Genomic DNA, 12,928 nt, shown 5'->3' with positions numbered 1-12,928 from the left:
CCTTTTCATAATATTCAACACGCAGTTGAGCTTCCAACCAATTGGGTTCCGTTCTCAGCCGCAATGGCGCTTTACAGTACAGAAACATAGTTTTCCTAACAGAACTGTTAAGTTCAAACGTGATAGAAGTTAATTTTTGAAAAAAGTTCTGGCATTTGACACGTATTGTATTTTCTCACAGCTGTTTCCATTATAATACCGAAATGTGGGAGCAGCTAGCGAGATATCGCAATCACTTCCTGCAACACGAAATCAAGGATGTGATGAAGCCGACCTCCATCAACAGCTTGCAGACTACGGGTAATTTACTTATACATATAATCAGCGAAGGATAATCATTAGAAATGGATTATAGAGTGGACGCACAATATGGAGAAACGGAATATTTGCAGGTGCATTCCGTACTGCTGCAATTCGACCTCGACGCACCTGGCGGATCGTGCTGACCTGGCCTACGGCTGGTTTGCACTGCCCAAATTGCTCAAAGAACTGGATAGCGATGTCGGGCTGACCCACTGGAAGGCAGTCGTTTCGTTGTCGGAATTCGTTTTAAATCCACTGAATGCCCAGAGAGCTATCATTGAAATGGACCTTGTTAGAAAGTGGGTTGTCTGCCTCGAGGAGTTTTCTTCATCTCATCCAGTTTTTATCCTCCAGGTTGAAAAATGCCTTTATGCGAATGAGATTGAAGCAACACAAGGAGGAGCACCGGGAGGTGGAGATGTATCTAAGGATTTATAGTAAGTTTAAGGACTTGTGAATTCTTAGGATAAACTTCTATTTGTTAAAGATATACTCTCACGCAATTTGGATGGAGCCGAAAATATAACCAACCGCAAGTGCTTAAGGGTGGAGTTCTATAAAATCATTAAGAACCAAGAGCCTATTAAGGATGATTTGGCTTCAGAGATATTGCGAAATTTGACGTGCAAGCCCAAAGGTGAGCTGTATGCACTTCATTAGATTTAAATATGTTATATTTTCTCCTAGTTTTGGGTATCTTCCTGGAGGATCCTGAAAACTTTTCCGCCTTGGCCGAGATCTTCAGGCAGGATCCATGCCGTCCGCACTATCCTTCGCATTTGTGGCACCATCTGTGCGACATGCTGGAAGTGGCGCCCGATCGGGGCATTGAGCTGGGCTTCTTTGAGCTGCTGCACTCGAGGATCCTTAACCGCTTGTCCAACTTCTGGGACATGAGCACCAAGGCATTTGCGCTGCTCCTCTGCTGTGCTGAAGGTCAGCGGCGTTTTGATGCAGTGGATGGTGTAAAGCTGCTTTTCGACGTCTTTGCCCAGCCCGATGAGAATCCGCGGATGTTGCTGCCCCGCCAGAAGGTGGAAAACTGGGAATATACGGCTTTGGCCCTGCTCAATGGCCTCCATAGCAAGCGGGCCTTGTGGCGCAGCAGGGAGTTCACCCAACTGCCGTGTTATGTGGGTCGTCTCATGGTTTCCACAACTGATAATCCCCGCCTGCAACTTTATTGCCTTAAAGTGTTTCGTGAGATGGGTGTAATGCCCTGCATTAAGCGCTACATCATTGGGAACTGGCTGCAGGACATCTGCAAGTTGTTCTGCCTGGATGCTGATGCGGAATGCGCCCGGGATGCTCTGGTCGATTGGCTGCGTCGGGATATTGCCGATAGTAGTTAAATCTCCCGGTTGTAGTTACATTCATTTGAACCTGATTGTTTGTTACATGGAAAACATCGATTTTCCCCACTTTCAACCGCTCAGATAAATCCGAACCGTTTCAAAAGCACCCCTGCTGATGTCCCAAAGAGAAACCGGTTAAAAGAGGGGCAAAATGGTAAAGAGAGGGACAGAGAGAGAGAGAGAGCTTTGCCGTTTAGCAAAACATTGTAAATTGTAGTAAATATTTAGTAACTCTCGAATGTCGTTTGATGTTTAAAAATCCTTTAAAAATAAATGCATCCTGTTCTTGACCCTGTCAACTTAAAATATTATTTACGTATTTATATCAATTTAATATAATCTATGACTGCATTGAATATTCATAGAACTTGTGAGCGAAAGTGTGGAATGTCACGAATGCAGGAAACTTTTCCAATTTCCGATGCCTGGACATTGCCGACAATAATGAGCAGTGGCACTCTGGAAGGCCAAAAGGATATGAGAATGCAAGGATGCAAGGATGCGGTGCTGGCAGGACAAGCACCGCAAAAATAACAACAAGAGTGCAAAAGTAACGACCACTGACCAGAGAAGCCACAGTGACCGCAGTTTGCGGTTCCTTTCAAGCCTCCACTGCGCTGCTTTTTCACATCTACATATTTTAATATCTATCCTCTATATATATTATATAAGTATGTAGAGAGCATTTTTTCCGTATTATTTTTCTGCGGTGACAAACTTGGCAACGAGTCGCAGTTCCTTTTTAATTTATTTGAATTGGCAATGGGTAGGAGTCCGTCCGGCTGCCCGGGCCACATTTCGCATTCAATCGGCAAGTTTTGCGCCTTGTCATCGGCGGGATTCTTCTTGGTAGCAATTTTCCAAAGTCCCTGGTGCCCGACCGACTCTTTTGTGAACTTTTTAATTACCGCTGCGAGTTTTGCCTTGCTTTCTTTTCGGACTTCCCTCGCCCCAGTCGCTGGCTGCATGGCTTAGCCTTTTCCATTTTTCAAGTTGTTTATGAAATATTTAATGGAAATTATGCAAAACTTGTTTACCAGACTTTACATCCAGCACCCGCCGCCGCTCGCCATCAGCCAGTTCTCCATTTGGCGCCTTCGAACCAAGTTCCTCACTTTTTGCCACTCAAATTAATTGCATAACAAATTGTGTTGATGAAGTGCAAGAATTCCGGAGTACATCTAACTGAAATGTGCTTGGCCATGAAGCCATCGAGCACGCTTTTGTTTTCCGGCTAATGTACACAGTCGGTTGCCATGGCCCCTCATCAAGTTCTCATTTTCAGCGCACTTGCAGCAAGTGTTTATTGCAAAAAAGAACAAAATACATTTTTTAATAATGCTTATATCAAACTATAAAAATTGCTACTGTCCATTTCAGTGCCATATAGCTAATTGGTGGACATCAGAAGATCATTATGGCGGCATTACGCACCTAACGATGGCCATTCTATTGGGAAACAGTCGTATCCTTTCGCGGCATTCAGTTGGTAGATCCATTTCATCGATGGCCCCGTGGCATTCGCTTCGCCTGAGCAACCGTTACATCAGCAGGCACGTGCTCCTCCTGCTGCGCTTCTACCTGGCGCAGTTCTATTACCTGGGATTGATGCGCCTCCGCTACGATGAGTCCTGCAACGAGCTGCGATTGACGTACTACAGCGTCACGGTGTCAAGGATGATTGGGCTTTGGTGCGCCTTCTTCTTCACGCTGGCACTCCTGGATCCATATCCCCTGATGCTGCATCTCCAGCTAGTGGGATTCTCCTGCTGGCTGTTAATCCAGCCAAGAGAAGTCATCGAGGAGCGGAGACGGGTGATAAACCGAATCCTGCGACTTTCGCCGCAGCTCCATCGGCTCTGCAGGCGAAAGGTGGAGCTGTCCTGGTTTGTGGCCTTCCAGTTGGTGCTCAAGCTGCTGGTCTTTCGGTTGTTCTACAAGGGACTGCTGGGCCCCACAAACGCCGCCTGGAAAGCGCTCTTTATTGTGCTCTTCGTGGTGCCCATTTCACTGGCCATTTGGGTGATAGACGTCACCTCGCATCTGATTAGCATTGTGCTCGCCCTCCTGCTGAAGTCCTTCGAGCTGGTGAACAGTGAAATGGCGGCCATTGACGAGAGGCTCTGTTTGGAGATTCTGCGATCGGATTACCGAGCGGTCAGAAGGCTACAGAGACGCCAGATTTCGCTGCAGCGGTTGCATCGATCCTATGTCAAGGTCACCCGGCAATGTATAGATTGCCTGAGCCCCCAGTTGGTACTCATCGTTCTCTACAACCTGAGCTCCATCTACACTTTTTCCAGTGGCGTATGGCGGCGCATCTTCCAGATCGCGGTCATCGTCAACACGCTGCGGTCTCTGCTACACATCCTCGACGAGCTGGTGGCCACTACAGGTGCTCCGCAGGACACCTCCTGGATGCATGTGGCGCGATTGCTTCAGTTCGAGGAGGTCCTGGCCACGCATGGCTGGTTGCAGCGGAAGGACTTCCGCTGGAAGCTGCAGGATACCGACAGTTTTGGTCAGAGCGTAAGGAGCAGCTGCTTCCAAAGAAGGCTTTTAGTCCTGGGATTGGTTACACCCAACAAACGACTCCTGTTTCGCATCGCCTTCGCGTTCTGTTGTCTCCTGCATCTGCACTATATGCTCAAGAAATCAGCATTGGTTGCCGAGAAGGAAATCTTTATCGGTTCGGAAGTGATCACAAAACCCAAGCATTAGGCACTTTTAGTTTGTAGAAAGTTTTCAATGTGCATTCGAGATTTGGGTAAATAATAAATTAATACATATGTTAAATATTCATTGATTGTTCAGCAATGAATACTCCCTTAATTAAAACAAAACAAATGGGTTCTTAGCAGTACGCAAGCTCGAAAGTTTAGAGAAGTAGTTATGGGGTTAAGAGCAAGTTGCAACTAAGCACCCAGTCGCTTATAAAGGTTAAGAATGCAGGAAAATATTTTAAGTCATGATTAATGTAGCCGAGACGCCCTTTGTTTATTAAACATCAAGGAAAGTTGCTCCTCTTCGCGACGGTAAACCCCGACAACTATGCAGTTCCTTTGCCAGGATGAGCCCATTTCTCAAACGCTGTGATTAACTTTCTGCAGGAGCTCTCGGGTCGCCTTTAAGACATTTATCATCTATTTATTGCACTCCAAATAATATTTGTTCAATATAACACGCACTTTACAAGACTGAGTCTGCTCCACGGGTGCTGAAGAGCCTTCTGCCGCTGCCGGGTAATTTTAAATAATTTATGCATTCGCCCCTTCTGTAACATGCACAAAAATAACAAGGGAAGCCTCCATATTCTCCGGCCAACGGGCCACCCCGCCGTGAGTTCCCATTCCCAGACCCATTCCCATTCCTTGATATATGTAATTGCATGGCTGGCCGAGCACTTGAGGTGCCGGGTCCTGAACCGGCTCCTTGAACTCCCCTCCGATCCTCACACATGCCCATGCTTCCTGCCGCCCTGCTTTCGTCCTTCCTGGCGAGATGGGGATGCGGATCCATAAATCATTTTTAAAACATTACCTCAACGAATGCGACTACGTAGAAGTATTTTATGTATACAATTTTGCACCTCCTAAAGCGGCACAAGATTTATAGTTAAGTGGCTCCAGGGACGACCAACCCACCTGCAAATCCTCTCCAGGATTGTCACAACAAGGTTGATTAAATTTTTTAACTGACTTTGGCACAGTTTTGCCAACCGATTTATAGCCACAGTTCGCTTTCGTTTTTCGCCATCTAATGGTGTTTATTTCTTTTACTTCCATTGCCGAATAAACATTGAAAGTCAATTAAACTTTTATGCACGCAAAGGCAAAGAGTCGGTCAAAATAAAGGAGCATTAGAGCAATTTCAATTTAATTTGGCTGAGTGATAAAATAAAACATTTTATCGAAGCATTGACTTTGATTTAAGTTTTAAGTTTTGATTGTTTCGGGAGCACTTCACCCTCTTATCCGATATCTTTTATCTGTTTTGCGTTCCTTGGGGTTCCGTTCACAACAGAAGACAATGGAGTGTGACAAGTGGCGGGAGAAAGGAGGAAAACTTATCCCATTGCTCTTATTATTCAAAGAATTTACACTCTGGTGAAAAGCCAATGATTTCCCTTCGTCCAGTGTGAACTAATGTTTCCTATGCCAACCAAGAAATTGGACGGCTGGGGAGGGGGGAAAAAGGCAGCCAAATCTATATATACATACATATATATTTGTAAGGAAAATATATGGTTGAGCGGAAAATAAGGGAGCAGAGCTACGGGCAAACGGCTTTTGTATAAATCTCTTTAATTTATTAGATTTCATTAGACATTTTGGCGTTGAGTTTGGCCCGGGGGGTGCCAGAATGCGGTGGTTCCACCGCAATTTTTATATTAACAAGCTCGAAACATGACTTTCCCTTGTGCCGTCATAAAAAGTAATAATGTGGCCCTAAAATCGTTAGCCGAGGGCCAAGAAGACGGCGAAGATAAAAGGACAGCGTGATGGAGGTGGAATGCGAACGAAAGTGTAGCATACTTTTCTGGGCTCGCCTCTCTGCTTTGTGTTTTCATATAAAATCAACGTATTTTCTTAAGATGTTTAAAATGTAAATTTATAAATATATTTATACCTAATAGTAGTTGTTGTTTGCTTTTTAGCTGCCACTATTTCTTGAAACACACAATAATCAGTGCCAAACTGGGTCAAGTTGTTTCAAAATGTAAGCCCAAATTAAAATACACTCTTGCCATATCTCTGGCCATATCTTTGGCAGTTACGCAAGGCACATGCATGTATAATTTAGGATCACTCCAAATAAATTACACACTCAACGATGTCAAACCCACACACACACACTGAATGGAAAGCAGAAAGGCAACAACGTTGTAATCAACAAAATTACACTAAAATACAAAGCAAAAAAAACGAGAGGAGAAATAAATTTGACACGAATGCGTCGACGAGGATGACACAAAAGCGGCACCAACCCAAAAACCCACACCGACCCTCGAACGGGTTCACCCCTCCCCTAACTTTCACCCCCCTTTCCAACCTTTATTTTTACGTACCCCCTTTCTCCGTGAAAGCCAAAGTAAAAATGGCACAACGCTCAAAGCCAGACAATGTAAAACTTGCTGCCAGGACATGACGAGGCGAACAAGTGGCATGCTCCTGTAGGTGTACAACTCAGCCAGTGCACTGAGAGAAATGGATGAAATAATCCGTCTAGAGATTTAACTCTCAAAGATTTTGCATATATTCATAAACTTTTTATTTTGGTGATTGCACTACGATCATTGCTCAGATAAGTACGTTTTTAATTAGTCTAAATTAGTTATCAATTTTAACTTTAATTTCTTATATAAATATTACAGCAAATGCAGTTATTAAAAGGGGTTTTAATCTTTTAGTTTTAATAAAAAATCTTTAAAATAAAATGTTGGTATATTTGTGATAACAGGTCACTTTTTTTTAAAGCCAAAAGGTGCTGTGCATGTGGACGAGAGTGTTTGCGTTTGCGGGTGTGAGTGAGTGTGTGTCATGTGCGACACTTTGTAACATATTTTTTCTCATTTGTTTTCGCGCTTCTCCGTCTGCGTGTGAGTGTTTGCCTCTTTTTCGGCGTCACTCGTCAGTGTCGCCCACTCCCTCGCCCCTCTTTTATTCACTTCACCCTAATGTCCCTCCACCTGCGTGCGATTGTATGTGTGTGTGTGATTTTGTCACGCAACACACACTCACACTCGCACACATTGAGACCCACTTGTACGTGTGACCTACAACCCACCACCCCGCGCGTATCAATCAGTTAAAAATATTTTACGCTGACAAAGGTGGCAAGCAAAAAACAGGGGGCTCCACCTTTGTTTTTGTTGTAATTTTTATGGCTACATTTATAACATTTATTTTGTATTTTTACGAGCTGAATTGTCTTCTGGTGCTTTATTATTATGTCTCACTTCGGGCTTTTATGAGGTTTTCCTGCTCCCAAACGACAAAAAAGGAAAACCTTTCCACACTGTGACCGAAAACCAAATTGCCAGGCAGTTTAATGACATTCTAAGTGTGCCCCTGGGGGGAAAAGGGAAAAGGGGTTTGGAATATCAGGAACAGCCTTCATAAAGTTTAAACCATAATTTGGTAATACCTTGCCGCAGGTAACTGAACTACATTTAAAATGTATTGTTACCTTCGAGCTTTTGAAAATATAATTTGAAAATATAATTTTCAAATCTTTTAAAAAGATTTAGCTTATGTCAATGGCCCCATTGCCCAGTATCAAATATCCCACTTTAACTGCATTATTCAGCTCGCTTGGACAAAAATTGTCCACCAGTTGGAGTTTCTCACTTATCCAGCTCCATTTCTCTCACCCTCCGGGGGCTTTTTAGAAAATGAGCCAAGCCCAGAAAAAATCGCCAACAAAGCGGAGCATTTTATAATAGATTTTCAACAATGGAATGCTTTGTTTTCACTTTGATTAAAATATTTTTTCCTTCCCCACATATATAATATGCACAATATACAGCAAAGATAAAATGGAAATCATAGACAGAGAAAGATAGAGAGACAGAGAGAGAGTGAGAGAGCTGCTATGGGGGAGCCGAACCTAGTTATAAAACAAATTATGCATTATTAAAAACACAAGAGACGCGGCAGGGGGAAGGGGAATGGAATGGATGGGGAACGTAATGCAATGGCAGTTGGAAGAAATGGAGAAGAACCAGGACATGGAGGAACTGACAATGAAGCCGCAAAAACTTGGCACAACCAACAGAAAAAGGATATATAAACTAAAAAAAAAATAAAGTCCATGGAACCTAGAACGGAATGTTAAATTTTATAAATAGAGCATGGAACAACAGAGAGTGAAGGGAGGGGCAGGATGGAGGCCATAGAGATTGAAGTGCCAGCAAATTTATGGAATACGAACATTTCCTATTTTTCCTATTTTCCTCTCCCCTTTTTTTTTGTTGATTTACTTTTGCTCTGCGCAAATTGAATCAAATGCAATGGAAAAGGGGGGCGACTGAAGGGATGGGGGCTGGTGAAAGCCTGTCAAGGATTTGGTTGCCGAGTTGAAAGGCAAACGAAGTTTTGTTCCAGCGACAATTTGGCGTCTAGTTCCTGCAGCCAAAGCCAAAGCCGAACCTGATTCTGAACCTGACAAGATGTGAAATATTTTATCATATATAGGTGGGGCACAGGCCAACTGACAATGAACAAGGCAAATACAAACAGAGCTGACAATCCGAATCAGAATCAGTGAATGTCAAGCATACTTTAATAAGTTTAGTTAACACAAAGTCAACTAAAAAGGACAACTGAAAAACGACAGGGTCTGAAAACGGGAAACGGATAAAGGAATTTCCGAAGTGAGTAGCTGGGTAACTTAGTCAACTTTGGAGGAATATAATAATGTTTACTATCGCGAGTGGAGAGGAAAATTGTTAGAAATTTAAAGTCAAAACTGAGCTATGAAATCAAATTAGCTGTCATAAATCTTATATTTTGTTAAGATTTTTATACTGCACCTTTTCATATTATTATAACTGTTGAACAACGATTTTACTATTAGCTATTGTCCTACTTAAATCACTTTCTCGTATAAATATTCTTCAGCCGCAAATTTGATACCCGCGAATACACCGAATCATTTTGTATTTATTTGTGTCGGGAGATTACCGTAATTTTCCCCAATTGTATCGTTGCCGTATAGCCCGTATAAAACATGAAAATTTCGTCATGAACGCCAGCTTATATGTATAACAATTCCCTGTCCATTCAACCGTTCAAACAAAAACCTGTAACAATATAGATGCGGCATTTAAATGTTAATTCTCGTTTAGCGTTGCACGCCGCGTATACGTAATATCGCGCAAACTGATTTTTAGTTGTGTGCTGTTGGCGTTGATGCACCACACACACACACGTACACTAATGTGTATACACCGATATACACACATATATAAACACACTGCTGACCGACCACATTTTGAAGCGAGTTGATTTTGCAGTTCATTCAGCATGTTGACCAAAATTGGCGTGGTTTTAATGTCCCCCATCGCCGTGTTCCCCGCTCGACACCCTTTGATATGAAATAAGTTTTAGCTGCTATTTTGGCTATTTTCTTTCTTCCCCATTTGGCAATTTCTGCTTCAGTCCAGAGTCCACAGCTCGAAACAATGTGCGGACTATTAGCCAAAATGTTAAATGACACGTTGAATGGTGGTGGGTGGTGTGGGGTGAACTAGTTTAGTTTTTGGGGTTTTGTTAGTACATGATTGGGGTTTTAACTCTTTTGCAGGATTGCTGTGGTCGCTTAACTGGTAAATAAAACAGCGTACAGTTGTGCCCGGCAAGGCAGTCAATTAATTTTAAAGGATTTTTGCCAGAATCTGTTTCACATGCCCCAAATCACTCCGCTTCCCAATCAGATCACAAAATCCGCCAGGAATTCCTTTTCAATCTCTCGCCCAGAAATTAAATAGAATTTATCATGGCGTTGCCGTCGAGCGTCTCCAAGGAGCTGCAGCTGCTGGAGGTCCTGGCTGCAGGACCTCGCCTGCAACCGGGCCAAATGGATTATTAAATTTTCATGCTTCAGCTTGGCTGATAATCCGGCGAAACAAACGAAAATTGAAGTGCAACTGGCAGCCCCAGGAGCAGGAAAATAGAAGGATTCCGGCGAAGGATAGGGTCGAATCCCCAGCCAATCTCCAGCACATGTCCCTAGGGACAACAGATTTGCTGCTTATAATGATCTGTATCTGTGTCTCACTTTGTAAGTACACTTAGAGTAAGGTATCCAATACAAAAGATGAAAGAACAGACCTGAGTAGAAGATGCTTGAAGATGCTTCTTTTCATTTATTACAAAGTAGCTTCTTTTCATGTGTTCCACATCAAAAACCATTTTAGAACCTATATTAAAATCGCTAGAATTCATATTTCTTTCGAGTGTACGCACAGTGCAGCATATATATTTTCTTATGTGCGAGGCGACAATCCCAGCAAGAATTGCAACTCATTTGAGCCCAGCTCACGGGGCATGTTGCCAAGGTTCTGGTGTAAATTTCAATTTGACTGCCATGGCGAGACTCGCCGCATAAATCATACTTAGTGTCCTAGATGCTGCCCTGTTTTGTTTCACTGGCTGCTGCTGTTGCTGCTGCCGCTACTGCTGTTTATCCTTTATCCTTGCTGGCTGCTAGCTCATTTGTTGGCAACAGTTTTTGGCCTTTTGCATTGTGTTCATTGCATTTCTCGTTTAGTCACGCGCCAAAGTCAAAGTTTTCCCATTTCCCCCATGAATTATGCATCCCGAACTAGAGGTGTTGCTCCGCTCATAAGCTCGCCGTTTTATTTTCATCTGCGCCGTTAAACGATGATTGATGGCGATGGCAATTGCGATTGCCTGGCAAAAAGTACACGGCGATAACTTAATTGCTTTGAATGGAACATAACCAAAATGCCAAAGGTTTCAGGAGGGTGCTATTCGAATCGGTGACCCGAGCAACGGAAGGGTCACAGGTCACCGTATCCCCATCTCCCCCATGCCAAGCTGCAATTGAAGTGTCTCTGACTGAGTCCTGGTTATGGGTGCCCGGGTGTTGGCCACGGCCATTAACGCCAGCCAAATGTTGTTGCCCGGACAATTGGCCATTAGCTGGGGCGATTTTTCCTATCTCTGTAGCATATGGCAATTAAAGAATGAGCACATGAAAATGGGGGCCACATAACTAGTTATCCCCACGCTTATGAGGTGGATAGATAAAAACGTAAGTAGATAGTAAATGTAAGAAAGTGAAATATTGAATTCTTTTTTTTTAATCAAAATTCCCTAAATAATCTTTAAATATTCCGTATAAGTCAACAGAAGAAAGCAGGTCTCAAGGAGCAGCTGTTCCCTGCTCCGTGAGCCCTTATCTCTATTTTTCGCTGAGTAAATTAAGTGAGACAATAGAAAAGCAGCTTATACAATATATGTGGACAAGGGTACTGGGTTTTCCCGCGCTGCGACTGGAACAGCTGGTAGCTGTTACTAAGGCTACTTAAACGGTGCCACGTTCTGGCCTGTTGTGCGTCTCTTTCTGAAGCACTATCCCCCTCTCCCTCTAAGCCTTCTTCTCACACTTCTGTTGTCTGGAGTGGTGAATTATACTAGCATTTTTAGCAAACGTTTAGAAGCTTTTAATAGCCTCCACACACATTATAGAGCATAAAGAGACTCCTTGCTTGCTGCTGTCCCCTTCTGGCTTTAGTGCTTTCTCTTTCTGCATTTCATCGCCTGCCTCTTTCGCTCTGACTCTGTTTTTATTGTTTCTTTCTCTCTTTCTGGTCTGTGGCTCAGACATTTCTTTAATTATCCACTTACAATGGCACAAACGAGATAGGCCAAAATAGAACTAAGGATGCTGTCAACCTCTTAGTTTCTCCTCCTTCTTCTTTTTTTCCGCCTTCTTACCGCATTTTCTACTTGTTTTTTAGTTCAGCTTCCACTTTTGGGATATCCTCTTGGATTTTTATAAGCTCATTTAGTCGGGCTATTTGCGCTGCTTGCACCTCAAGTGTTTTCAATTTCTTGGGCGCCATTCCTCTGCGTTGGCTACTTATTATCAGCCAACGGTAAGTTAAGATACTTTCAATAACCGTTAAGTCCCAGGACTTTTCCCTCGGGAGAAATGGAGCTCCCCCTCCGGCAGCCGCTGTTTTCGGGCTAATCAAAACCGAATTAGTTTTGTAAAATCATCATCATCAACGGGCTTAGTTGGGATGGGCTGGCGGTATGGGTGGTGCTCTGGATGTCCCGACAGCTCGTTAAATCCTTACGCCATCGCCCTGCTCCGGAGCAGAATGTGAGTAGATCCGGCCAGACGAGAATTTAATGCCGTAAATTGACTGCGTGAAATGAGGTTAATGCTCAATAATGCATGCGAGTAAATGCAGAAAGCCGACGGAGCTCGTTTTCCGACTCCAGCTGCAGTGGCTCCGGCTCCACTCCCTCCGTCCGCCATCACGATGCCCTCTGATCCTTTGACGGCAGCCGCTCGTTGTTGTTGTTTTCGTCCTTGTTCTCGGGTTATCGATGCATTGACACTATTGCCTGCCCCCACACACATACATATATATCCACATACGTACTTGCGTACGTCCTGCAACAAACAAGCACGAAAGCGGGAAAAAATCCTTTGGCGCTCAGGATTTTTGCACCAATAACTTTCGCTTCATGACAGGCCACATAAACACAGTGGTTCAAGATTTATTGGTA

General features: G+C 43.5%; 2 protein-coding genes across 2 annotated transcripts; both read left to right on the top strand.

Moving 5' to 3' along the window:
- The first annotated feature begins 99 nt into the window (after positions 1 to 99).
- On the top strand, positions 100 to 1,964 carry LOC6735654. The gene is made up of 5 exons (XM_002082536.4): positions 100 to 300; positions 356 to 602; positions 658 to 740; positions 791 to 940; positions 991 to 1,964. The coding sequence occupies exons 1-5, from the start codon at positions 204 to 206 to the stop codon at positions 1,653 to 1,655; spliced, it is 1,242 nt and encodes a 413-aa protein (XP_002082572.1). The 5' UTR covers positions 100 to 203; the 3' UTR covers positions 1,656 to 1,964.
- A 350-nt stretch (positions 1,965 to 2,314) lies between these two features.
- LOC6735653 lies at positions 2,315 to 4,415 on the top strand. Its single transcript, XM_002082535.2, has one exon. It carries the CDS (start codon positions 2,997 to 2,999, stop codon positions 4,377 to 4,379), a length of 1,383 nt encoding a protein of 460 aa, XP_002082571.2. The 5' UTR covers positions 2,315 to 2,996; the 3' UTR covers positions 4,380 to 4,415.
- Positions 4,416 to 12,928: the final 8,513 nt, after the last annotated feature.

This window comes from Drosophila simulans, chromosome 2R, assembly GCF_016746395.2.
Source record: "Drosophila simulans strain w501 chromosome 2R, Prin_Dsim_3.1, whole genome shotgun sequence".
Lineage (NCBI taxonomy): Eukaryota > Metazoa > Arthropoda > Insecta > Diptera > Drosophilidae > Drosophila > Drosophila simulans.
Note: the sequence above shows the minus strand (reverse complement) of the source record. Positions and strands in the feature narration are given on the sequence as shown.

What these genes read in the sequence shown, in the direction of transcription:
- LOC6735654 (XM_002082536.4), top strand. Translation starts at nt 204, where the DNA reads ATGTGGGAGCAGCTAGCGAGATATCGCAATCACTTCCTGCAACACGAA. An exon ending in CAACAGCTTGCAGACTACGG is followed by an intron (nt 301 to 355) that starts GTAATTTACTTA and finishes AATGGATTATAG; the next exon opens with AGTGGACGCACAATATGGAG. An exon ending in GAAATGGACCTTGTTAGAAA is followed by an intron (nt 603 to 657) that starts GTGGGTTGTCTG and finishes TTTATCCTCCAG; the next exon opens with GTTGAAAAATGCCTTTATGC.
- LOC6735653 (XM_002082535.2), top strand. Translation starts at nt 2,997, where the DNA reads ATGCTTATATCAAACTATAAAAATTGCTACTGTCCATTTCAGTGCCAT.